Consider the following 26818-nt stretch of genomic DNA (forward strand, 5'->3'; position numbering starts at 1 on the left):
CTTCAGCACAAGACGGACATTACATACGAGCATCATGGAGGTATTTGGATGTTTTTTTGTGTGTGTTTTTTTACGAAGAGCTCTGGTGTCCCTTTACAACCGTTATATGGACATGCACTGCTACGCTGAGACCCCCTGTAACTCAGAGAAGGGACGGAGGACTCTGAAACTTCTTCCAGCCCTTAGTCCACATGAGGGTGAGTAGATACAGTAATGAGCGAAATATCATTCTAGGGTGAACTATCCCTTTAACAGCAAGTTACAAAGTTGAGCTCCTTCTCCTGCTCTCATTCAGCCCATGAGAGCAGAGAGCTCCCTGGCTGCATTTAAAAAATATTTTAAATTATTATCTAAGAATGGAAGAATGAAGAATGGAATGGAATTGTCTGTTTGTGTATGTGTGCATGTGTGACTGTGTGTGAGTGTCTGTGTGTGTCTGTGTGTGAGTGTGATGCCTGTGTTTGTGCGTGGACATCCTCTGTCAGTCTGGTTTATCATGTGTGTGTGTGGGGCTGTGTTTAAAAACATCTTAACGAGCAGCCAGGCTGCACCTGACCTGTTCTATTTATAGACTTTGATAACGAGCTGGCCACTACAGCTGGACCAACTGCACACAGAGCAGAGCAGAGCAGAGAGATTTGAGCTCTGAGCAGCTTCCCAAAAAAGAGAACCGTAACTCTTATCAGAATGTGGTCCTGACCATCTGGGCAAGGAGACCTTCCTGAGCACATTCATGTGCATTAAATGTTTGTAGGGCAAAAACTTTTCTTGCCGTCGCAAGGTAGAAAAGGGGGGCATTTCTGCTTTTCTAAAAAAATCAGCTCCTACTTTTATATTGAAGTGGATGAGCCACTGGAGCGGGTCTAGCTGGACAATTAGGCTCACTGAGACAATTCTGTAAGTCTGTCTGCTGTTTTGAGCACATTAAATGAGACACGACAAGTGTGGCTACAAACCGGTGAGGAAATCATGTGTCTAGAGTTTAATTTGTGGCCGTGCTGGCAATTTATCCAGAAAAAATCCTGAATGTTTTTTCGATCCCTCTCACTCTAACGATGATGTCACTCACTCTGATCCAACCCCATACACACTCATTGAAAAGTGTGAAATTTGTCAGAAATCCTCATGTGCTTTTAAAGGATTTATCTCAAAAACGGTGCAAGCTATGAAAAAGTTGTAAATACAGGATGAATACATTAGAAGTTTGTCTACAGCTCAGAATTTGAATGAAGTCTCTAGCTGAAAGTATGTGGACGCTTTAAAGGCTGAAAGAAGTAAGAAGATTTGAAGAGTTTCAAGACTGTTCCAATGCATTCTCTATGGGGAAAAAAAAATCAGAAATAGTTGAATATTGCAAAAAGTATGAATAGTTGAAAAGAGAAAAGACATAGCACACCTGTCCCGAAAAGGCTGAACATTTTGATATTTGAATTGTTGAAATAGCACAAAGTATGAAGGACTAGTTACATGACAAAGAAAGGCAGAAAATGGCCGAACCGAATAACAATAGTGTGAATGCTTCCAGCATTCACACTAACTAGAAAAAGCATTTCCAAGAATGGAAATGGTGTGACTGCTGACAGCAACTGAACGCTGTTGCAGAATTAGCAAATAGTGCAAGCTGTGATCACCATACAAATGTTTGACCAAGGTCAGAATCAAACCCACATCCTCATGGTCATTAGACTTCCACTCTGCCTCTAGGCCACAGTGCACACACAGTTGCAGAGACTGTTGTCTGTTAATGATCTTCACACTGTCAACATCAAGAAAGCTTGAGAGTCAAGCTTGAATGACTTAGAATGAAAATGTCTGTGAATTTCAGGCTGAGCACTAACCATATGGCCACAGAGAACCTGAGTTACAATGAGCTTTATACTATGAGGAATCAAAGACTGTCCAATGACAGCTGAATAATTGGAATCAAAAGTCAAGCAATGAAGTGAAGAGACTGAGGCAGGAATCGAATCCATGACCATATGATCACTAAACCTTTACTCTGCCACTCGGCTACAGAGAGCACACTGCTTTCAAAACTGTTGTCATTCATTGTAATGTGATGATGTGCTGCAAACTGGTATGAGTAATCAAGGAGATAACAAACACCTGTAACCAATTGAAGGCGGGGGAGGAGAGCAGAATTCAACATAACATAACAAGAGTTCTTCCCTTGGATTCGAACCAGTGACCTTAGGGTTGGCAAGCATCCACCCTAACCCCTACACTACAGTGGGGTCGTGAAGAAGAGAGGTTGAGACTTTGATGAATGTGAGATTTTTTGTGAAAAAGTTAAATATTTGAAAAAGTATAAATAGTTAAAAAGAGAAAAGTAATGCCGATAAAGTTCAAAAAAAGCTGCACGTTTTGATATATAAATTGTTGAAATAGCACAAAGTATGAAGGACTAGAAGAAGACCGTAAAAAGGCGGAAGAAAATGGCCAAACAGAAGAACAATAGTGTGACTGCTTCAGCAGTCACACTAATAAGAAAAAATCCACACAATAACATGGTCCCTGCAGCTATTTCATAGCTGTTGGGACCAGTGCCCGGTGCGATTGCCCGTGGCCCTAATAATATAATAAGGAAATAAGTGAACAGCAAAAATGTATACACAAAAAAAGTAACATCTCATAAGCAACGCAGTTTACATGAGCGAAAAGGAGTAGGAAGAAGTATAAACTTATCTAATCCTACCCCTATAATTTTAACTATATGTTCTAACTAGAAAAAGCATTTCCAAGAATGGAAATGGTGTGACTGCTGACAGCAACTGAACGCTGTTGCAGAATTAGCAAATAGTGCAAGCAGTGATCACCATACAAATGTTTGACCATGGTCGGAATCGAACCCACAACCTCATGGTCATTAGACTTCCACTCTGCCTCTAGGCCACAGTTCACACACAGTTGCAGAGACTGTTGTCTGTTAATGATCTGCACACTGTCAACATCAAGAAAGCTTGAGAGTCAAGCTTGAATGACTTAGAATGAAAATTTCTGTGAATTTCAGGCTGAGAGCAGCAGTTTCAACATGAAGCAAGTTATCAGAAGTCAACAGAGGACAACTGGGAAAATAATTCACTATAATTGTTGTTGAGGCAAGATTTGAACCAGCAACCTTCAGGTCTCCAGACCAGCAAGCTAACCACTAGGCTACAGACAGAGACAGTATGTGAGGGGTAAAGAAAACCTTTGATAAGAGGATCACTGGCTTCTGCTTAAAAAAAAAAGTAAGGAATCGAACCCATGACCTCATGATCAATAAACCTTTACCGCAACCCTTTTCGGCCATTTTAAAACCAGCTCATTAGCCATGCACATTAGCAATTCACCTCTGGGGGGTGGGCGGAGACTGCGCTGTTTTGCACCCGCCCAGCCACCTCCTCGTACCCCATCAGGGTGCCAGGTGAGCTATACCTGTTATACCTTGACAGCTACACCGAGCTGCCAAGGCTTTCACCTCTGAGCCAGATGAAGAACGGGGTGGGAGCTTGTTAGCCTCGTAAACCAGCCTCTCGCGGAAGTGCATTTCATTTCATTCCGAGGGAGAGTCTGGCCTCATCCCCATTCTAAGCGTTTCGACTGAAACCCTCAGAAGGCCGAGCCAATCAGCGTCGCCGCTGTGATTGACACAGCACGTTGGCCAATCAGGGACCGACTGGTGCAAAGCCCCGTCGCTACACCAACTTGTTGATTGGCTGAATGGGGTTGTCTGTCAACGCTACTACCAAAGATATTAAACCGTCTTTGCTACTACTCCCGCCCTGCTGCCGCCCACCCCAAATGAAATGAAATGAAATGAAATGCATTTCTGCGAGAGGCTGGTTTACGAGGCTAGGAGCTTGTAGCATTAGTGCCCTCCCCTGGAGCTGTGACACGTCAGCTCCAGTCTCCCTGAAACTGCCAGTTTGCGTCTGCCATTGGTTCACAGCAATTTGAAGGCAGAAAAACTCAGAAATGCAATTTTGCACTTCCTTTTCTGCTGATATGTGCTCTAACACAAGAAAAATGCCACAGGAACTTGTGAAAAGCACGAAAAACATGATTTTCATGGGAGCGGGTCTTTAAAGTTCAAAGTTGCTGACACACTAACAAGACTGCTCAGGTGGGATTTGAACCAGTGACCTTGTGGTTAGATGGCAGGAACCTTATCCACTGGGCTATTCCAACACTAATAGTGAAGTAGAGGTTTGATGAATATGAGATTTTTGTTTTCTGTTGCAGAATTAGCAAATAGTGCAAGCAGTGACCACCATACAAATGTTTGACCAAGGTCGGAATCGAACCCACAATCTCATGGTCAGTAGACTTCCACTCTGCCTCTAGGCCACACTGCACACAGTTGCAGAGACTGTTGTCTGTTAATGATCTGCACTGTCAACATCAAGAAAGCTTGAGAGTCAAGCTTGAATGACTTAGAATGAAAATTTCTGTGAATTTCAGGCTGAGAGCAGCAGTTTCAACATGAAGCAAGTTATCAGAAGTCAACAGAGGACGACTGGGAAAACAATTCACTATAATTGTTGTTGAGGCAAGATTTGAACCAGCAACCCTCAGGTTTTCAGACCAGCAAGCTAACCACTAGGCTACAGACAGGGACAGTATATGAGGGGCAAAGAAAACCTTTTATAAGAGGATCACTGGCTTCTGCTTAAAAAAAAAAGTAAGGAAAGTGCAGAAATTAACCACAAGTAAGTAGAGGACACTTTTGTAAAAATAGTGCAAGCAGTGATGACCATACAAATGGTTGACCAAGGTAGGAATTGAACCCACAATCTCATGGTCAGAAGACTTTGACTTTGCCCCCCGGTTGCTGACAGCTGGACATTGTATAATTACAGATTCAGCGCATTTAGTGTAAAACTCTACACTGGGATTCGATCACAGACTAGAGCATAGTCCTTGCTCACTGTGATAGCTGCTCTATCAGGTGAGCTATACCTATTATACCTTGACAGCTACACTGAGCTGCCAAGCCTTTCACCTCTGAGCCAGATGAAGAACGGGGCGGCAGCTTGTAGCACTAGTGCCCTCCCCTGGAGCTGTGACACATCAGCTCCAGTCTCCCTGAAACTGCCAGTTTGAGTCTGCCATTGGTTCACAGCAGTTTGAAGGCAGAAAAACTCAGAAATGCAATTTTGCACTTCCTTTTCTGCTGATATGTGCTCGAACACAAGAAAAATGCCACAGGAACATGTGAAAAGCTCAAAAAACACGATTTTCACGGGAGTGGGTCTTTATAAAAGCATCATAAAAGAGCCATTAGAAGTTTGTCTACAAATCAGAATTTGAATGAAGTCTCTAGCAGAAAGTACAACATGAATGAGGCAGGAATCGAACCCATGACCTCATGATCAGGAAACCTTAACTCTGCCACTTCGCCACAGAGAGCACAGACTTAAGCATGTTGCCATTGTAATTTGATGATGTGCTGCAAATGGTGGCACTAGCAATTAATGCGTCTCTTAACGACCACCTGTAACCAATTGAGGGTGATGGAGGGGAGCAGAATTCAACATAACATAACAAGATTGCTCAGCCTGGATTCGAACTAGTGACCTTGGGGTTGGCAAGCGGACACCTTACCAACTGGACTACAAACAGAGTTGTGAATAAGAGAGGTTGAGACTTTCATGAATGTGAGATTTTTCAATGATGCTTAAAATAAGGAGAAATGAGTATATATTAGCCACACCAAGCAAGGAGAGGACTTTTTTGTGACCTGTGACTATTTTTTGGTGAATTAAAATGATTTAAAAAGCACTTAACAGCAAGTTACAAAGTTGAGCTCCTTCTCCTGCTGCTGTGAAAAAAATGCATTGAGCTGTATGAGAGCAGAGAGCTCCCTGGCTGCATTTAAAAAATATTTTAAATTATTATCTAAGTCTCTTTGCATTTTTGACCAGAATTTTAGCCAGAAGACAAGTGTGGCTACAAAACTGGAGAAAATAATTTGTCTAGAGTTTAATTTGTGGCCATGCTGACAGTTTAGCCAGAAAAACTCTAGAATGTTTTTTTGCCTCTCTCCACTCTGACACCACTCTAGGTCTGCTCGTTAGACGCAATACACACCCATTATAAAGCTGAAAAAAATCAGAAAAAGTTAAATATTTTAAAAAGTATAAAGAGTTAAAAAGAGAAAAGTAATGCCGATAAAGTTAAAAAAAAGCTGCACGTTTTGATATATGAATTGTTGAAATAGCACAAAGTATGAAGGACTAGAAGAAGACCGTAAAAAGGCGGAAGAAAATGGCCAAACAGAAGAACAATAGTGTGACTGCTTCAGCAGTCACACTAATTAAACATTTTACACATTACACATTTTAATCCAAATAATAAGTAAGCAAACTTTTCTTTGTTGTGCGAGCTCTGCCAACCTTTAGATTTGATTTCTCTCTTAAATCATAACCTTGCTCTCTTTCATGAAACATTCTCTGAATATTTCTTGGTAGCAGATAGTTCCTTGCTTTATATAATACTTGGGCTGTTTTATGCTCCACCAAATCAAACAATTGTAGAGTTTTAGATTTCCAAAATAAGTCATTGGTGTGTGCCCCATAATCAACCCTGTGAATAATTCTCATTGCTCTTTTTTGCAGTATGAAAAGTGGCTGAAGTGCAGTTTTGTGTGTGTTTCCCCATGTCTCTGTACAGTACTCTAAATAAGGAAGAATCAGTGAATTGTACAGAATATAGAGTGATTTATGATCTAGGACATGCTTTGCAGTTTAGATTTGATATGTTTAATGTGAGGTTTCCACCAAATTTTGTCATCTATTATCACTCCCAGGAATTTATTTTCATTTACTCTTTCAATATTTACACCATCTATTTGTACCTGTATTTGATTGTGTATTTTACAGTTTCTTAATAACATGATTTTTGTTTTGTTCAGATTTAGTGATAATTTATTCTTGTCAAACCATTTTTTAATTTTACTTAACTCTGAAGTGATGACATCCAAAAGTTGCTGCAAATTTTCTCCAGAACAAAAAATGTTTGTGTCATCTGCAAATAAAATACATTTAACTAGACTAGACACATTACAGATGTCATTAATATATAGGCCAAAGAGTTTTGGTCCCAACACTGACCCCTGGGGGACACCACATGCAATATCCAGACATTCTGACGAGCAGTCTCCCATCTTCACATATTGCTGCCTGTTTCTCAAATAACTTCCCACCTAGGTTACGCTGGACGCACTGAGCTTCCAGACAACCTCAAGTCCATGTTCAGACCAATCTCAATGGTGGTGCCAGACTCTACTCTGATCGCTGAAATCACACTGTTTGGAGAGGGCTTCAACAACTGTAAGGTAATACCAGTTAAACAGAGGTTCTCTGTTTCTCTGTTACTGTATCATGATCTAACCCTTTTGTAACTAAAAGAAAACCTTACTTCTCAGTAACAAGGCCGATGTGTCAGCATAGTAGCTGAATTGGTCTAAAGAATTTCCTGTTGAACTATCACAGTCTAAATAAATCACCCAGCACTTCTTCTATGTGAAGTTTAGGCAGGGTTAAAGCAGAAGTAAGCGATCCGGTCATTTTGGCTAACTTCTTGTCAGCGGATGGAGTTAGCAGTCCCCACCCTCGTCCTTACATCACCACATGCACGCGCATCGTCCTGAGTCTATGCAACTGCCCCCTTGGCTGCACACACAGAGAGGACCGCCCCTTTATGCCGTTCTCTCTCCTCATTGGATAAAGGTTGTAGGATACAAAGAAAGTTTTCTCCTCGGCTTACAGCAGAGCAGAAAACGGAACAGACCCGTGTTTCGGACCAAACACTCTATATAAGTGATGGTTGTCGGAAGATAGAACTATTTGAGGCTTATATTAACACAAACATTCAGCTTACTTCTGCTTTAAGGTGTCAGAGCATGAATGTGTATATAGTGTGTGTTTAAGTGTGATGAGCACTGCAATCACATGATTCTCTGGGAGCTCTTGCAGCTTAATTCCACTACACTATATATAGTTTATAAGTGTTTATTGCTAGTGGGATGACAGGATTTGTGTGCATCAGATGAGAAGAGGTGCTGGTGTTGAGTATGTTTAAGAAGATCTAAATTAATGTAGACTGAACACTATGGACACCTGTTTTGCTCTTTACACACACACTCACACAAGGCTGAATGGCTTAATTGGCTTTCTTGCCATGCTGGATCCCCTCAGGATCCACAGTTAAGTGCCAGATAGTGTTAACCAAGCAGCAGTGTAGACATCAACAGATTCAGACAGAAACAACACCTGATGATAATACTGTAGCTGATACTGTGGTCTGTAATTCAAATGCCTTAAGAATGGATAGCAAAATAAAAAAAGAGAGCAAGAAAGCAAATGCATCAAGCAGAAAGAGTCTTATCACTGAAATTTGGTTCCAAGCTGTACTGCATCTATTTCATAGATGGCGATATGCCAAACATAAAATGAGTAGACTTTTTAATCCTGTATACAGTTTAACAGCAGTTAGAAACTGAATTTGTATCAGTTCTATAATTAGTTGTAGTAAAATATACCACAACACAGATAAGAGTTCTGTGAGTGTGTGATTCTCACTGAGGTTACAAATTTGATATGTAACGACATATTCATCTTATTTCATAATTATGTCTGTGTTTGAATTAACTGAAATTGCAAAAACACTATGGACATATTTTTTAAAATACAGTCAATCACATTGATTTTTCTGTGAACATTACTTTATTAAATATTTCAGTGCAGTACAGTATACAAATATCTAATCACTAAATCTGCCAATAATACACAGCAGGCTGGGACAACACTCCCTGTAGGTTTGAAGGACAAACCCACAAATCCAATGCATGCTGACTGTGTGGATGTGTGATGATCGGACATGTTTGTAAAGTCCACTGCAGGGGATGGGAAGTGATGGATCTAGACAACTGATTTTACTGTCACACCGACTGGTGTCATTCTGGATGATTTCTGATTTATCCTGCAAATTTTAGTCTGATGTAAAGTGACATCTCTCTCTCTCTTACTCTCTCCTCATTTGTTTCATGCTTCGTTACTTCACCTCTGTTTACACGTCTGTTGTCGTAGGGTCTGGCTAAGAAGGTGTTCACCCTGTACTCCCTGGCCGTGCAGCAGCTGTCTAAACAGGACCACTATGATTTTGGCCTGCGTGCTCTCACCTCCTTGCTTCGATATGCTGGAAGGAAGCGCCGGGTCTGCCCCAAGGTTCCTGATGAAGAAGTAGGTCAAAAGAGTTCGAGGAGTTGCTGTGGACTTGCAAAGAGCTTTTGTATACGTGTGTGTGTGTGTGTGTGTCTTGCTTGGTGTAACTATTAAACCGTTAAGAAATTTCATATGGGATTCTAGTTCATGTAAGGCTGTTGTAAGCCTTCAGCTTTCTGAGTTAGTCAAATCAAGTAAGTATCTCCCTCCCTCAGTCACCATCTTTTTGTTTTAAATTTCCTTTTCTTTTTTTATTATTCCTCCACTGCAGCTCGTCAAGGAATGCTGTCTGTTGTCAGGCAAAATAGGAATTTAGGACTAAAAAGACTAATTTATTGTATGGGAATAGCAGACAGGCTGCTGGAGCTTAAATGCAAATCCAAGCTGTGCTGTAATGTTTTTGCGTGCTGTCTGTCTAGTTAAGTTAAATAATTGGGGAACCAGTTTTTCTTTTGTTTAGTTTTTTAGCTTACCAACTGTGTCAAACTATTACAGTATGTCCTCATCTTTTGTCCTCAGATCCTGTTAATGGCCATGAAGGACATGAACATTGCTAAGTTGACCTCCACTGATGTGCCACTGTTCAATGGGATCACCCAGGACTTGTTCCCGGCTGTGGACACACCCGTTATAGATTATGGCAAGGTAAGTTTGGTAGCTGAAATCATGACAGTGTTCCCTTTTTCTTTGTCAAAATAATAAAGCAAAATAATAAGGTTATTCCTTATCTGAGTGACTAGATGCAAAACAAAGTAGAGTTCAGCTGCAGTTCATTTGCCCCCAGAGGTGATTCTGAGAGCTGTCACCTCCTCTCGATATTCGTTATAGCACCAATAATACATGAAGAAACAGGTTGTACCAATATTGAAACTTTAACTCAGGAGAGTAAGACAACATTCAGACACCACTGCTGTCACTGCAGCCACTTATCAGCCTCTGTCTGTCTCTTTAACTGATAGAGGGTCGTGTTTGCAGACACATCTGTCTGAGTGTTCATGAGTCTGTATATCAGTGTATTAATAAATATTTCTCATAAGCAGGTATAGATAATATAAATATACGGATAATGCATTGTCAGAGGCTGAATATTTGATGCAGCTTTGATGTTGCATTTTTTTTTATATCTCTACTTTGTTCCATGTCTCCATATTTGCAAACAGTTTCTCACCACACTTGGCAGATAGGTTGTTCCAAGCGTCTTGGAGAACTTGCCACAGTTCTTGTGTGGATGTAGGCCATCTTTCATTCTTCTGTCTTATCATGTAATCCCGGGGTAGTTTGGTGAGAGCCTTGTTAGGATCAGACCAATCTTTTTCTTCTTGTTCCTGAAGCTAGTTGTTTATTATTTAGTCGACTATCTTTATGATACAGTAGTGATATGTTAGTGGGGTACTACTGTGCTGCTGTAGCATGAATCAGTCAGTCATATCCATTGTGGTTAGAGCTGCACAATTTATCAAATTCAAGCGAGCACTAACCTTATATAATTGAGGAAAAATTATGATATTTTGTCATTTTGCTAGACTATTGGGATTTTATTCTGAGAGATACGGGCATGTGTGGTTGTGCCCCCAAAGCCGGTGTCGTGCCCAAAAGAGATTGTCTGCCAAAAACTGATTTCCGTCCACATGAATGAATGAGCCTGTTAACACAACCCATAAAAGTACATTTCCACTTGACAAAAAAGACTGGGTTTCATTCAGGAGGATTATATTTGACAGATTATAGCTCACCCTGTCCCTTTACCTGTTGAAATACCTTCAAAGGCCCTGCTACATCATAGTCAATATATCATGAATTTGTATATTTCATAGTGAGTCCTGAGAGTCTTTTCTGTCATTTTGTCACAGTTGAGGGAGGTCATAGAGATGGAGTTGCGTCGGAGCGGTTTGCAGGTGACTCCTTTTATCTTGACCAAAGTGATCCAACTTTATGAAACCAAAAACTCGCGGCACTCCTCCATGCTGGTTGGCAAGACCGGCAGCGCCAAGAGTGTCACCTGGCGGATTCTGCAGAATGCCCTCACTGCCATGCACCTCAAGAAGGCGCCTGGCTTCCTGCACGTTCAGGTGAGTATGGAGGGCAAAGAATTCTCTTAAATTTATAAATAAAGCTGAATTGAATTAAATGTATTGCTTAATATTGCTGAGGTCCCACTGTGAGGGGTATATTCCTGAAAGCATCAGCCTCCAACACAAGATTTGTATTCAAATGTATTGTTTTAAAAGTTCTAATTTATTTGCTAAATCATAAGCAAATGAGGCACATAAAGGCCCCATTATGACTGATTCCTTGTTCAGAGGACTATTGTGCAGGTACACTTACCATCTTGCATTTCGTTTGCCTCCTTCTATTTATAGCCAGATCCAACAAACAATATTAAGTGACTGTACAGTTCACCGGCATAACTTATGTTTTTTTTTTTTATAGGGACACTAGTTTGTCTCTTCTACTAAAGCAGATACAGTCATCTGTTCTGCTTCCTTGTCTCTCTGTCCTTCCTTTTTTCATCTTGCTGTCTTCCTATTTATTTATCTCCATTTTAAACTTCATGCTGTTTTTTATTCCTCTGTGCTCTTTGCATATATTTTCTCTGGTGTCTCTCCTAGTGTCAGCCTCCACTGCTGCTGGTTCTCATTATCCCTCTCTCTGTTTGTCTCCACTGAGATACAAGGAATTCTGTTGCTCATTTTATCCTGTCCACTTGTTCATGCAAATGCATGTACTGTACTGAAAAACAAACAACCATAAACATGAGAAACATGCTGAAGCTACTTGAAAAGGAAAGCTTACTGCAGTATAAAGATAAGCCTTGTCAAAGATTGACTTCCTTCCTCTTTCACTGCACAGAGATGGAGGCAGAATATACCAATGAAATTATACATTAAATACCAATACAGTTGTGTAACTTATATATTGGATGATTAAGGAAATTATCCCTTCTTACCAAAAGTGGGAGAACACATGCTAACGACTCATATTTCACATTTCAAAAAATAATCTGACATTGACGTATCATCATCTCACATATTGTGTTTCTGGCTTTAATATATTAAAACTGGGGCGCAAATTGAATGGTGTGTCTTTGAATTCTTCGCCTTGTTGTATCAAAACCAGTTAGTCTAAGTGTATATATACAGCAAAAACCATATACTATCATCAGTTTTAAGAATTATAATCCCCTTTATGTTGTCTTTCTTCTCTTTCATGCTCTGGTCGTTGTGGCACAATAGGAGTATCCTCTGAACCCCAAGGCAATGAGTCTGGGAGAACTATATGGAGAAAACGACCTGTCCACCAATGAGTGGACTGATGGAGTGCTGTCTTCTCTCATGAGGACAGCCTGCGCAGGTGCTGACACTAACACACTGTTGTTAACATCTCAAGTTCAGAGAGCATTCATTCACATTCATTCATGCACAGTCCCGGTTTTAATAGTTAATCTTGAGGGAGCAATGCTAAAAGTAACTCTAAAATCTGGTCTAAACAGAGCATGTTTCGGATTTTAACATTTGGCAACTTGTGCACAGACAGCCTGTGACCTGTTGCTTTGAATAGCACATGTAAAATTGGCATTTTAACAAATGCTCCTTGTGTTAATAATATGTTTTATGCTGCTCTGGAGAGCTGGTGAAGAGCAGTGCCTGTTTGTTTCTGTGCTGTAAGTGTTCTTCTTAGACATTTTACGGTACACTGAATTTCAAACACTTGAGTTATTTCGCTTATCATGACCAATTCTCTTCAACTCTGGTCTTTTTGTGATTAACATGTAATTAGTTTTCACACCAAACGTTTGAGAATGATTTGTTTTATAATTTTTGATGTTATGTTGCCCTAATGAAAAGGTAAAACATCACATAGACATCTTAATCCTGCTTTCTTAGAATTGTTCGCAACATGTATGTACAGTAACGGTATGAACAATGTTCTCATTACATCTACTGTACATCAGTCACTTCATTGTTTCTATCTAATGTTGCACCTCCACTCCATCCTTTAGATGAGAAACCAGATGAGAAGTGGATTGTGTTTGATGGGCCTGTTGACACACTGTGGATAGAAAGTATGAACTCTGTAATGGATGATAACAAGGTGCTCACACTCATCAATGGAGAGAGAATCTCCATGCCTGAACAGGTGAGGACAGAGCTGGAAACATGACTGCTGCTGGGACCTTCTCATTCAAGACATCATTAATAAATAACGTAGATGGAAGGAAAAGCATGGGTCGGTTAAAATGAACAATGGCTGAGTTTGACGCCAGTGTTCCAGTAAGTTCTGACAGTGTCACTGTTGAGTGCATATAGTCCCAGGACAGTGGAACCAACGTCAGAGTCATTATTTACACATGTGCTTTTCCTGGCTTCATATCGAGATGTTGTCTGTTAAAAAGGCTTTTTAATGAAGGTTTACATCACGTTACCATACTGTATATAACTTTCTGTCATACTGTCATAGGTGTCTCTGTTGTTTGAAGTGGAGAATCTGGCAATGGCCTCTCCAGCTACAGTGTCCCGCTGTGGGATGGTTTACAATGATTACACTGATCTGGGATGGACGCCTTTTGTTCAATCCTGGCTGGACAAGCGACACAAGGTACAATACAATACAATACAATACATATATTTGTCAGGCTTTGACAGCATATTAGCAGTTTATGCTAATTTTTTTGACTGTTGTGCAATTCTTTGGCAATTGCATTTATTTATGAGCCAGGTTTCCAGAAAAAAATGTTTTCTGCCATTGGTCTATCTGTTGCATCTATTCACAGGCTGAAGTGGAACATTTAAAGCATTTGTTTGAGAAGTTTGTGGACAGCACACTGAACTTCAAGAAGCGTAATTGTAAAGAGTTGATCCCCATCACTGAACTTAATGGAGTAACATCACTCTGTCGCCTGTATGACTCCTTGGCTACACGCAGCAACGGGGTAGGACAAATAAAACACAATGTGTAACCTTCACTCTGTAACCAGTCCTATGGAGAATCATTTTCCAGCCAAGTAAATGTTCTGACCCACATTAGGAATCAAATCTAAAAACAACAAAGGCTGACATATCTTTTTAAGCTGTGTGGAAAAACAATATCATGATGTTTCTCTCTTTTTCTTCAGGTGAACACTTCAGACACAGAAAACCTGGGTAGAATGGTGGAGCTCTGGTTCATATTCAGTCTTATCTGGTCCATCTGTGCCTCTGTTGACGAAGATGGGCGCAAGAAGATGGACAACTTCCTCCGAGAGATGGATGACACCTTCCCCAACAAGGTCTTCTGTTTGTCACATATTAATTACCCGCATAGCCATTCAAATTACTTTCTCTCTAGGGCTTCAAAAGAAATTTTATCTTTAAATAGTTTTGACAGACTAACAGGTTACTATGGCACTGAGAGATAGTTGAAAGATGTCTTTTCTTATTTGAATTATGCACAACACAGTTGACCTTAAACATACTTGGTATTTTAAGTGTTTAAAATGTCCTGTTTTATGCCAAATCATTTCTCAAGACAAGCACAGTTTTTTCTGTGATCATTACACCATGAATGTGTGCATAGATTGAGACTGACAAGCCTTGGATTAGTTGATTAGTGGTGTATCCACCACAGGCATCATACTGATTCAGGGTAATTCTGTTACCTCACCTTTCATCAGCAGACTGAATTAATCTGTGTCTGGCAGGCAACCACCACTGAGCCTTTTATATTAACTTTCACAGGACACCGTTTATGAATACTTTGTGGACACCAAGAACAAATGCTGGGCTTCCTTTGAAGATAAGCTGCCAAAAGGCTGGCGCTACAATGCCAGGTAGGAAGCCAGGCAGTCTCATGGACCTGGACATTAGATGCTGGATTTTTTTATCTTTATCACTACTGAGTAAGTAGTAGATGATGTAACCTACACATAACATCCACCAATTTATATCTTTCTCTCTGCAGTGCTCCATTCTACAAGATTATGGTTCCAACAGTGGACACAGTTCGCTACAATTTCCTGGTTAAGGCTCTGGTGATGGCTCGGTATCCTGTGCTGCTCACTGGGCCAGTGGGCACTGGTAAAACCTCAGTGGCCCAAAATGTACTGCAGGGCCTGGATAACAAGTGGGCTTCCCTCACTATCAACATGTCTTCACAGGTTGGTGCTTTTGCATGGCCTGTGTGTACCACATGTGTGTTATTGTTCCTCTGACCTCATAGAAACCAACATTATCAACAACAATATCAGCAGTGTAACTTATTTAATTAGGTCTTTAATTTTAGCTTGTCTCTCTTTTTTGAACGGGTTTGCCCGTCTTCTCTTGCTGTGGTAGACAATGCTATCCATCGGCTTTGTCTCATTCATGAGAAAGATGGTATACCATGTTGATTAATTAAATGTAATGGAAGGTGCTGTCTTATGCCCTGGCCTATTCGCACGGGATGTCTGGTAATTTGTAAATTACCCCCCACGTCTGTGTTTCTTGTGGTGCATTCGAAAGGGAAGTCTGTATTTTATTCAGTTTTACTGACATTAAGGCCTGGATATGACATCAAAGGTGTGCACGTCTCACGAATACATTGGTATGTCGTCGTCATGGCAACTGTAAATACAATGTCAAAGCAACGTGACTTTGGAACAGAGTGCAGTTGTTGTCGAGATAACGGGCCGTAATGGCGTTCGTATGAAATGAAGCCTTTTGAAAGATAGAAAAATGTTCCTTACGCATGCTGCAACGCATGTCATCCATCTCAATATCCTCCAAAACGCTTTTTATGGATCCGAGCTTGATGTTTCTTTGAATGGGTCTCCAGTACCAAGACGGGACTGTATCTGCACCTACAATCACGTCAAAATTCCCACTCATAATTTCCACCGCATGTTTCAACCGGGAAAGAAGTGGAAAAAGGCGTGCAATAAAAACAACAAATACCCCCCAATCACTGAGATGCAGATTCGCAAGGGACTAGTGTTATCACGGGACGTGTGTGTGGGGAAATATTGTAGGTAATTTGCAGTGGAAATTTTACTTTACAAATTATAGACATGGCGCATTCGCACGGGATCAAGATCACAGACATCCTCCGCAGAGTTCCCCAGGTAATACTAATCCCGTGCGAATAAGGCTTTAGGGTGTGATCTTTAGAAACAAGTACAGGCTCAGGCTAACACAGATTGACACTTGCTCACAGCATTAGATACAGTGACCCTAACTCTACTATTTCATTCTTGTTTTTCTGTGTCTCTTGGTTTCTTTGTTCCTACCACCGTCCAGACCACCTCTAATAACATCCAGGCCATCATGGAGAGCCGAATAGAGAAGAGAACCAAAGGTGTGTATGTGCCAACAGGGGGGAAACACCTGGTATGCTTCATGGATGACCTCAACATGCCCGCCCATGACCTTTTTGGCTCTCAGCCACCATTGGAACTGCTGCGTCTTTGGATTGACTATGGCTTTTGGTATGATCTCCAGAAACAGACCCTGAAGTTTGTTAAGGTAAGATGGCGTTAGGCTTCGGGGTGGGAATGAGCTCTGTACTTGTACGATATTATTTTATGTATTACATACAGTATTCTAGAATATTAGGATATTATCATTTTTTGCCCCATCCATTATTATCTCAGGATTTACTGTTTTTAATGTGTGGGTCAAGAATTGATTTTAAATACAACATCTGGACATTTGAAATATATTTCGTTACGTAGCTGTGTGATACTGTGAGACTACTTTTTCTGTGTGTGTGTGTGTGTGTGTGTGTGTGTGTGTGCTCTCCTAGGACATGTTTTTACTGGCATCTATGGGGCCCCCTGGTGGAGGGAGGACTCACATCTCTGGCCGCTTACATAGTCGATTCAACCTCATCAATATGACCTTTCCAAATGTGAGTCCCTACCTCTTCTCTAGTTCTGTCTGCCATTTCTCCTTTTCCATAAACTCATATTAATGAACTGTTTTCTATTAAAACAGCTGCATGTGCATTGATCACTGAACAATGAAATAAAAATAGGCAGGATTTATGAATTGTTTCGACTGTTTTCTCATCTGAGTAAAAGAAAACACTCGACACCATCTGTTGTTCACTCTCTCTTTATCTTTCTCTTTTCTGTCATCTGACTGTTTTTGACATTTCAGCCAAGTTGATTTGGGTATTCTCCCACATGACAGATATTTTTTCATCTTCTGTCACTGTTTGACAAATGCTTTTTTTGTCTCGCCACACTGGAATTACCCAGATTATGATTATAGTTGTGATGAAAATGATAACCACTGCAAAATTGCACTCTCCCATACCAGCACCCAGGAGATATGATTGACTGAAAGGCTGCCTCCACCCGCTAACGTCCCCCCCTCCATCTGTCTCCTTTCTCTTTGTTACCTCTTTTGTTTGGTTGCCTTGTTTTGTTTTATTTGGCATTTTTGTACTCCCTCTTAATTGTTAACTCCCTCTCCAGATCACCTTTTGTATCTTTCCTTTAGTGTCTTTTTCAATTAAGTGGCAGTTTTTCAGATATATTCATGTTTCTCTTGTTGTGCTTCTTTCAACCTTTCCTGCTCCCATCTCCATCTGCCACTTGTCCACAGCACTGTCCTGTTGACTTTTGATTTTCAACATGTATTTGTTGTCCCTCTCTCCGTTTTAATCTGCTTTTTCTCAACAGAAGAGCAAAATGAATTTGTTTTTTGCCCTTGTTATTTAAATTGCCTTACCGCTTCAATGTGTGAAGTAGAAAACATTAAATGTGGTTGTTACACACTTCAGAAAATACTCATTCTGCTTTTCTTTCTCTCAACCACTACTACTCAGATTTTTTTTATTAACATGGCAGTGCTGTTTATAAGATGTACCAAATTTGAACAAGCCCATCCTCTCTGCATGCAGGAGTCCCAGATCAGACGGATCTACAGCACCATGATCAACCAGAAACTACAGGAGTTTAAGGAGGATCTGAAGCCCATTGGAGAGGTTCTGACTCGGGCCACGTTAGAACTGTATTATGGTGTTTCAGCTCGTTTTCTTCCCACTCCAGCCAAGATACACTATCTCTTCAACCTCAGGGATATCTCCAAGGTACACAGAACATAATACTGTAGATGGGTTAGATTGATAGATGTACAGTATGTATGTATATCAATACAAAAACACATCCACCACTTGAAATGTCACGAAAATACAACAGGAACCTGTTTCGTTCAACTCTCTACACTTGTCTTCACAGTATTTAATTAAAACATTAAAGGACAGTCTTTTTTCCATTCTTCTCTTGCTAGGTGTTTCAAGGTCTGCTAAGAGCTCACCCAGAATTCCATGATACCAAAAACAACATTACCAGACTTTGGATCCATGAGTGCTTCAGGTAACATGTTTTTCACCAAATCTTAATCCTTCTCTCAGTCAAGTAGCATATTTACTATATTCTACTCCCATAGTCACAGTATAATGCAACATTTACTGCATCATTATCCCTGATCTGAAACCCAGAACTATATGTTCAGTTGCTGAATGTTTTTTTCTGTTAGTTACAACTGTGATATCATTTGTCGTCTCTGCTCTTTTTCTATTTACAGGGTTTTCTCAGACCGACTTGTAGATCAGAGTGACATGGAGGCTTTTGTTGCTTTGATGGAGGAAAAACTGGGCTCACTCCTTGACCTTACATTCCACAACATCTGCCCTAATAAACGGTCGCCAATATTTGGTACATATACATTACACACATACATGGCACACATGCACATGACATGTCACACTGACATGTCATTGCTGTGTGAATAGAAGTGGACTGGTTGGGGCCTGTGTTTTACCCATCATGAAACTGATATAGACATGAATGTGTATATGTTGGTTTATCTGTGTGTGTCAGGTGATATGCTGAGTGAGCCTCGTGTGTATGAGGACCTACTGGATATGAAGGCTCTCAAAAAGTTCATGGAAACCCAGCTGGAAGACTACAACATGATACCTGGTGTGGTGTCCATGAGCCTGGTGCTCTTCCGAGACGCCATAGAACACGGTGTGTCCCATAACACAACACACACAAATGATTAAATAGAAAATACACTGTGCATAAATTTCCCCTCTAATGACTCGACCCACTGTGTCCACATGGCATTCTGTCCAGTCAAATCAGCACTTAAAAACCATCAGTATAATAGGCTCTCATGTGCTGGTGGGTTCACGGTGTTATGATTCAGGGCCAATTTAAAACAGTGTGAGGTGCAGGTGAGGGGAGCGAGGCAGCTGGAGGAGCAGTGCCAGACTCAGCTCTGTACAGGGCTGCCGTTGTTCCACACACCACTCTGAACCAATCACTGTGCATTAGTAAAGAAACAGAATGGGATGACACTTGTATGTATGCATGTAGTATGTGTTATCGCTTCGCACACTGCGGTAGTGGGGAAAATGTATAACTGTAGATATTGTTACATGCATTTTAATAATGTTTTGGCAATGTTAGAATACTGAGATGAAGACGAGACATTTTAACAATCTCACATCAGTTCTAATGAAAACACTGTTGATAAAGGGTTTCAGATGTAAGTTGGTATATTTATACTTATATTTTTGTGTTTTCTCCACAGTAACACGTGTAGTGCGTGTGATCAGTCAGCTCAGGGGAAACATGCTGCTGGTTGGTGTTGGGGGCTCTGGTAGACAGAGCCTCTCTAAGATGGCCGCCTTCATCTGTGAATTCCAGGTTTTCCAGGTAGAAGTCACCAAGCAGTACCGCAAACAGGAGTTTCGAGAAGGTGAGCTGAAGTGCACTTCTAATCCATTGACAGACGTTTGAGAGGCTTCAAGGTCTTATATCTTTATTTTCAATGTGATGTTTTACCTGAATTTGATCTTTGATGAATCGCCTCTTCACAGCCGATTCTTCTTCGTCCCCTGTCAACTCAGCTGCTCTTCAATATGTGTGTCTCCTCTCTCTTTGTTGTCAGACATCAAGAAGCTCTACCGTCAGACTGGTGTTGACAACAAGCCCACTGTCTTCCTGTTCAATGACACCCAGATTGTAGATGAATCATTCCTAGAAGACATCAATAACATTCTGAGCTCTGGAGAGGTGCCTAATCTATACAAACAGGATGAGTTTGTTGAGGTCTGTATCTATACCTTTGTGTTTGTTTCATGTCTGTTTGCTTATGACTTATTTTACGTTTCACTAAGTAATCAAGGAACATATCTGTGGTTTAAATGACCTTGGTTTAACCATAAAGTACTGAAGAAAGGAAGTTATGGGGAGGTTTTACCCACTAGCTATATAAGTTGGCTCCATCAAAACCACCAATAAACTGTTGATAAGGGGAACTTTTGCTGGAAAGAGGGTCTGTCGTGTTTTATGGTCAAAGCACTGCAGTTTTATGGTGTATGATTTTCTAAATTTTTCTCTGTATCAGTATTGAAGCCTTAAATATGAAGTATGTGTAAATGTAAGATGGCAACACAGCTTTTTGCATGGAATTCTGAATACAGGAATCTTGTTTTGTTTTATTGATAATTCAGCATTTTGCAAATTAGATCTTTGTAAAGACTGAAAGTTCCGTTTAAACAATGATTTTGTCATGCACACTACTGTAACATACTGCCTCCAGTGTGTGTAACTGACATGCTGTGAGATCATATACTGTAGGACATGATGATTTATTTTGGAACATGTCTCAAGTCGGTTAAACCCTTGTTCCATTTCTCATATCATGTGTCTCTGCAGGTATGCAACGCTCTGTCAGAGTCTGCTAGGAAAGACAACGTGTTGGAGACTCCTCACTCCTTGTTCAGCTACCTGATAGAGCGAGTCAGAAACAACCTGCACATCGTCCTCTGTATGAGCCCAGTGGGAGAGCCCTTCAGGTACGTACTGATACTTTTCCTGAAGCAGACTGTGTCCTATAATAAATGCTTTCTCAGCTGTATGTTCTCCTCCTCTTTTTTCTCCTCCACTTTTTTTGGAGAATCCTCTTTCCTCTGGTTTTCCACACACACGAGTTTATGTAAATTGGCATTGTATAAATCACATAGTATCACATTGAATAATCACACAGCTTTTATAGGACGAAGACCCCCTGTGCTTCAGCAGCTCCTCTTTAGTAGGTTGTGCATGCATTGTTGCCCTAACAACACAGGATTACAGGGAGGACTTAACAGTAGTGTCTATTTCTATAACTAGACAGATTTCTGCCACTATTTAAAATTAATATTTGTTTTATTGTGTTTTTTTTTACTGTTGACCACCTACGACTTCCTAGTTTAATAATGGAAACATTCTCACCATCTCTCTGCTACAAGATTTTAGTCATGGAGCAGCTCCTCACAATTACTCTGGGTATAGTGAGTTGTGCCTTCGTATAAAACTGAGTTAATTGCTGACAACTGAGGCTTACTAACTTGGATTCTGTAGCAAAGACCTGAGACTTTGCAATTACAGTGTGGATGCTGTGACAGTGAGGGTCAGCTGTCTGGTGGTTACACATTTTCTCTAATTCATTCTCCTATTTCTCTTGTCACACACCCACACACACATTTTTGTTCACAAAAATATGTCTTCCCCCTCAAGCGCTGATGGCCTGGTTGTAATTTGTGGCACAGGGTAGTGGTCACACATGATGGTGCTAATTGGGCTGGCAGGCACCTTCACCCAGAGCTAATCACCATTCTCTGTGTGATGAGGCATCCTGGCCCTCTCACCACGCGCTGCGAGCAGGATTTATATCACATTGCCAGAATTCAGGGAGCACTACACCAATTAACTTGCTAAACTCACAGACTCACACTATAGCTCTGGAGGAACTCTGCCACACTTTACTTTAGAGGGTTCTTTCAAATTGGTCCGTTAAGAGCGTTTGTGTCATACTGCTAAAACTAGCCAGTCATATTTATGTGTATTTTTGAGTACCCTTCTGAAAAGACAACCTTTGAGGCAAAAAAAAACAAAAAACTATTTTAATGCATAATAGCTCCATTATTCTCTCCGGTGGTCTGTCAAATTTTTACTGACCCTGCATCCACAGGGCTATTATGAGGATCATTATAACAACTAATTATATTTGAATGAAACTCATAAATGACCATTTCCAACAGGAATCGCATCCTCCAGTACCCAGCACTTGTAAACTGCACTACAATTGACTGGTTCTGTGAGTGGCCCAAAGATGCTCTGCTGGAGGTGGCCGAGAGGTACTTGGATGGACTGGAGCTGGGGTCTTTGGAGGGGGTGAGGCATGCACACACAAACACACATTCATACATGTAGGCACTTGATTTCACATGGTTGAACTGGTTCCCATTCATGCTGTGATGCGTTCTAGCACAAATCTGGTCATACATCTGCATCTGTGTCTGTGGTATCAGCATTTAAAGGGATACTTCACCCAAAATCAACAATTCACCAATTTTCTACTCACCGTCATGTTAAGGAAGGGTTTGGAGAACTTTCGGAGTCATCAAAACGCTTTTGGAGTCCCGGGGGTGTCCGGCTGGCAACGGATTTTCATATAATGGCAACGGATTGTGCTCACTTTTGAATCATCCAAAACACACACTATGAAACATCCAAATACTGCTCGTCAGTACTGACCCAAGTGTCCTGAAGCTGCGACATGAAAAAGTTGTTTGGAAAAAATTAATTTGATCTCTGTTTTTAGCCTTGTTGTAGTAGTAGCTTCCAGTGGCTGCACGAGATGCGCGAGGTTTGCTGCGAGATGTTCGTTCGTCATTGTAAACCACTGGATGTATGATATAAACACGGAAGTACATTTCGCAGCAAATCTCGCGCATCTTGTGCAGCCACTAGGAGCTACTGCTACAACAAGGCATTATATGAAAATCAGTTGCCAGCCTGGAACTCCAAATGCATTTTGAGAACTCCGAAAGTTCTCCGAACCCTTCCTTGGCATGACAGTGAGTAGATGATTGGTGAATTATTGATTTTGGGTGAAGTATCCCTTTTAACTGGAAATAGAGATAAGGGACATGGTGCTTTACTCTGACTGTTTTTTCTCTAAACCTCTACGTCATTGTAGAGCTTTTCAACAAATGTAAAGCATGAATCTATAACTTACAGTGAACTACACTACACTGTGCTTGGTGTGTCAATCCCAACATGAATGAATAAATGCTAAATCATTTGCATTCTTATTATTTGAATGTCAGATCAGCGTGTTCACATGTACCCCTTGTTGTTGCAGATCCAGACAAAGGTTGCTAGTATCTTTGTGACCACACACCAGTCGGTTGCAGAGATCTCCCAAAGGATGAAACTGGAGCTGAGAAGACATAATTACGTGACCCCCACAAACTACCTGGAGCTGGTGTCTGGATACAAGAAGTAGGCGCCCTCACTCTTTTTCTAACACATCCTAATGCTTTGTTTGTGTTTTTGTGGCCACACGGATGCTGTGTTGTCCTGTTGTAGGCTCTAATTTTGAGAATGCACACATGAGATCTAAATACTGTAGTTCTAACACTATAATTGTTTTGTATGCATTAGAGTCAGATAACTGGAGCACATCAATAACCTGGTTAATTACAATGTAAAGTTATTCACTCTATATTTGCCACATTCTGTGGAGATAATAGGCTCTTTCTCTCTATTGAGTTCACTAGACACCTGTCTAGATCAGTCACCTTGTTAGTTTGATATTGTTTGTGTCTGTGTTTCTGCGTCTGTGTGTGCATATGCATCTAGGCTGTTGGCAGAGAAACGCAGTGAAGTGGGGGATCAGATAAACAAGCTGCGTAACGGCCTTTTCAAGATCAGCGACACACGGGAAAAGGTGGAGGCCATGTCTGTGGAGCTGGAGGAGGCCAAGAAGCAGGTGGCTGAGTTTCAGATACAGTGTGAGGAGTACCTGTCGGTCATCGTGCAGCAGAAGAGAGAGGCTGACAAGCAGCAGAAGGTGAGTATCACAAAATATGTTGACATGCACAAATTACAAAACACATCAAAGAAATAGTTTGGTTAAAGTATTTACAACCTTATTTTCTACCCAACTAACCCAGACATGATATTGGATTATTTTTGATGTAATAATGTAATGTAATATTTGTGTTGAAGGGTTTGTGGTGGTTTGTATGTGGGATTTATAAAGCTTTTCATGTCTTTAGGCTGTGAGTGCTAACAGTGAGAAAATCGGAGCTGAAGAGTTACAGTGTAAAGCTATGGCTGACAATGCACAAAGAGACCTGGATGAGGCCCTGCCTGCCCTGGAGGAGGCTATGAAGGTAGATCCATGTCCTGTTAAATGTTTTAACCCAGTTCCTCCCTCTTTGTTTGTCTTTCATCTACTTCCCCTCTGCTCCAGTGTAAGGACTTCATTCATTTGAGTGAGTGATTTTGTCTGGCCAGTGGTATACTTTGCCTTCTTACATCAATATTTTCTTCTTCTACCCCATTTTGCATGTAGGCTCTGGAGTCTCTGAATAAGAAGGACATGACAGAGATCAAGTCATACGGCCGTCCCCCAACACTGGTGGAGACAGTGATGCAGGCTGTCATGACTCTTCTGGGCAAAGAGCCTACATGGGCAGAGGCCAAAAGACAGCTGGGTGAGAGACAGCAGTGGTGCAGAGTTTAGAAAACTCAGGGTAGAACTGTTATAGATATTTATATGGAAAGCTGTAGCTGGGAAGACAGGGATTACATACATTATATTAGAAACTCACTGTTTAATTGTTATTATCTTTATAGTGCTGTACAGCTGTCAGTTTATAAGGAGCAAATCATCATACCAGTGCACTGAGTCAAACAGAAAGACTCCCAAACAGCGACAAATTACACACAATATTTTTACACAATAAAATAATAAAATAATTAGGATAACACTAAAAAGGTACTCTGATGCGGGGAGAGCACAGCAAAGTCTAAAATAAGGAAGCAGCTCTGAACCTGTCAAAGTGATGATTTGTAGGAGATTATTAAAACAGAGAGCTACTGTACATATGAGAAGATCCAGGCTAAACAACTGTGTGACCCAAATCAAAGTTGCGTCACTAAGGCTGCCTTCAGAGTGACCTCTGGGTCTGCACCCATCTACTTGAATTTAATCATTCAGCCTTATGCTCCTTCTCGGCCACTGCGTTCCTCCAAGGAATCTGGTGATGCCATCCCAGCACACAAGGGAATGTCAATCCAAACTGTTCTGGTCTGTGCTTCTCTAATGGTGGAACAAGCTACTGAATACTATCAGAGCAGAGGTGTTCCTCTCCATCTTCAAGAGACTCTAAGAGACTCTTGAAAACTCTTTCTCTAAAAACCCATCATCTCTAACTATCACTTATTATGTACTCCTGGTGCACCTCTTTAATACAGTCTGATTGCACTTAGTAAATAGCTGTAGTACTTAATTATCTGAAGCTTTCCTACTGCACTGAAGCTCACTGGCTTGTAAGTCAGTTTGGATAAAGGTGTCAAGTGCCAAATGACTAAATGTAAATGTTTTCTTTATTGACATAGCATTGTGATGTTTCCGGTAGGTGAGTCCAATTTCATCAAAACACTGGTTAACTTTGACAAGGACAATATATCGGACCGTGTGCTGAAGAAGATTGGTCAGTTCTGCAGACAAGTGGACTTCCAGCCAGACATCATCGGCAAAGTGTCACTGGCTGCAAAGTCTCTCTGCATGTGGGTCAGAGCCATGGAGGTAAGAGCCTGTCACCGACACACACACCATCTCATTCATTCAACTCAAAGGGGTACACAAAATTTCGTAATGAATTATTTTTTGTATAGTTAGGTGTTAAATGCGCTGTGCTAATTTTGGCACAGTGCAAGCTGTGAGAAGAAGCAATTACAAAACAATGATAAAATGGATATATGAACAAATAGGAAGCAAAACTAAATATATGTATATGTACACTGTTCCCTCAGGTTTACGGGACTATCTTCAGAGTGGTGGAGCCAAAGAGAGCCCTGCTGAACGCTGCCATGTCCCAGCTGGCAGAAAAACAGGCGGCACTCGCTGAGTCCCAGAACAAACTACGAGAGGTGTGGAACCCAGTGCATCCAGCAGCCGCCTGATAGATGTCTTGACTTTAGACTCTAGAGCGTGTCAAGTCAATATTATATATGAAAATGCAGCAGTAGAATTGTGGAAAGTCCAGTTTCCACATGACAAGACCAGTAATTAATTCATTTTGTTTGTGTGTGTGTGAGAGCAGTTGGCAGAAGAGTTAGATAAGCTGAAAAAGCAGCACGGTGAGAAACTGGCCATGAAGGAGAATTTGAAGAGGAAGTCAGATGATATGGAGGTGAAGCTGGACCGAGCTGACAAACTGGTGACTGGACTTGCTGGAGAGAGGGTCCGCTGGGAAGAGAGAGTTGCTGTAGGTTATGCACACACAACGTGATGAACACAAACACACACACACCTTGATGACTTTGAAGTCAACATCCTTCTAGGGGTTGGTTGAAAACGGATAATACACGACCTGTTTAATCTGTTTGTGTGTATGCTTCAGGGTCTTGAAGAGAACATGGGATACCTTGTGGGAGACTGTTTGCTCGCTGCGTCTTTCCTGTCCTACATGGGACCCTTCCTCTCCAACTACAGAGACGAGCTGCTTGCCATCTGGATGAAGGAGGTGAGACACACACCTGAACACATCATGTAAAAACTGTGTGTCCAACAAAACCC

At 41.0% G+C, this 26818-nt stretch overlaps 1 protein-coding gene across 1 annotated transcript in view; it reads left to right on the top strand.

Moving 5' to 3' along the window:
* The window catches only part of dnah2 (dynein, axonemal, heavy chain 2), an 84960-nt gene that overhangs the window by 40359 nt on the left and 17783 nt on the right, over positions 1–26818 (top strand). The window contains exons 39-67 of the mRNA XM_085806196.1: positions 7191–7318; positions 9072–9224; positions 9726–9851; positions 11057–11275; positions 12440–12557; positions 13207–13343; positions 13665–13802; positions 13978–14136; positions 14320–14472; positions 14921–15012; positions 15144–15339; positions 16457–16681; positions 16962–17066; positions 18066–18254; positions 18455–18540; positions 18752–18882; positions 19048–19197; positions 19766–19933; positions 20126–20286; positions 20896–21035; positions 22263–22395; positions 23369–23508; positions 23869–24079; positions 24288–24404; positions 24587–24728; positions 25656–25825; positions 26053–26169; positions 26343–26507; positions 26643–26765. Of these exons, the coding sequence (XP_085662322.1) occupies positions 7191–7318; positions 9072–9224; positions 9726–9851; positions 11057–11275; positions 12440–12557; positions 13207–13343; positions 13665–13802; positions 13978–14136; positions 14320–14472; positions 14921–15012; positions 15144–15339; positions 16457–16681; positions 16962–17066; positions 18066–18254; positions 18455–18540; positions 18752–18882; positions 19048–19197; positions 19766–19933; positions 20126–20286; positions 20896–21035; positions 22263–22395; positions 23369–23508; positions 23869–24079; positions 24288–24404; positions 24587–24728; positions 25656–25825; positions 26053–26169; positions 26343–26507; positions 26643–26765 (4292 nt within the window). The remainder of the gene's footprint in view (positions 1–7190; positions 7319–9071; positions 9225–9725; positions 9852–11056; positions 11276–12439; positions 12558–13206; positions 13344–13664; positions 13803–13977; positions 14137–14319; positions 14473–14920; positions 15013–15143; positions 15340–16456; positions 16682–16961; positions 17067–18065; positions 18255–18454; positions 18541–18751; positions 18883–19047; positions 19198–19765; positions 19934–20125; positions 20287–20895; positions 21036–22262; positions 22396–23368; positions 23509–23868; positions 24080–24287; positions 24405–24586; positions 24729–25655; positions 25826–26052; positions 26170–26342; positions 26508–26642; positions 26766–26818) is intronic.

The sequence above is a fragment of the Trachurus japonicus genome, chromosome 18, assembly GCF_045865225.1.
Source record: "Trachurus japonicus isolate A0001 chromosome 18, Traja_1.0".
NCBI lineage: Eukaryota > Metazoa > Chordata > Actinopteri > Carangiformes > Carangidae > Trachurus > Trachurus japonicus.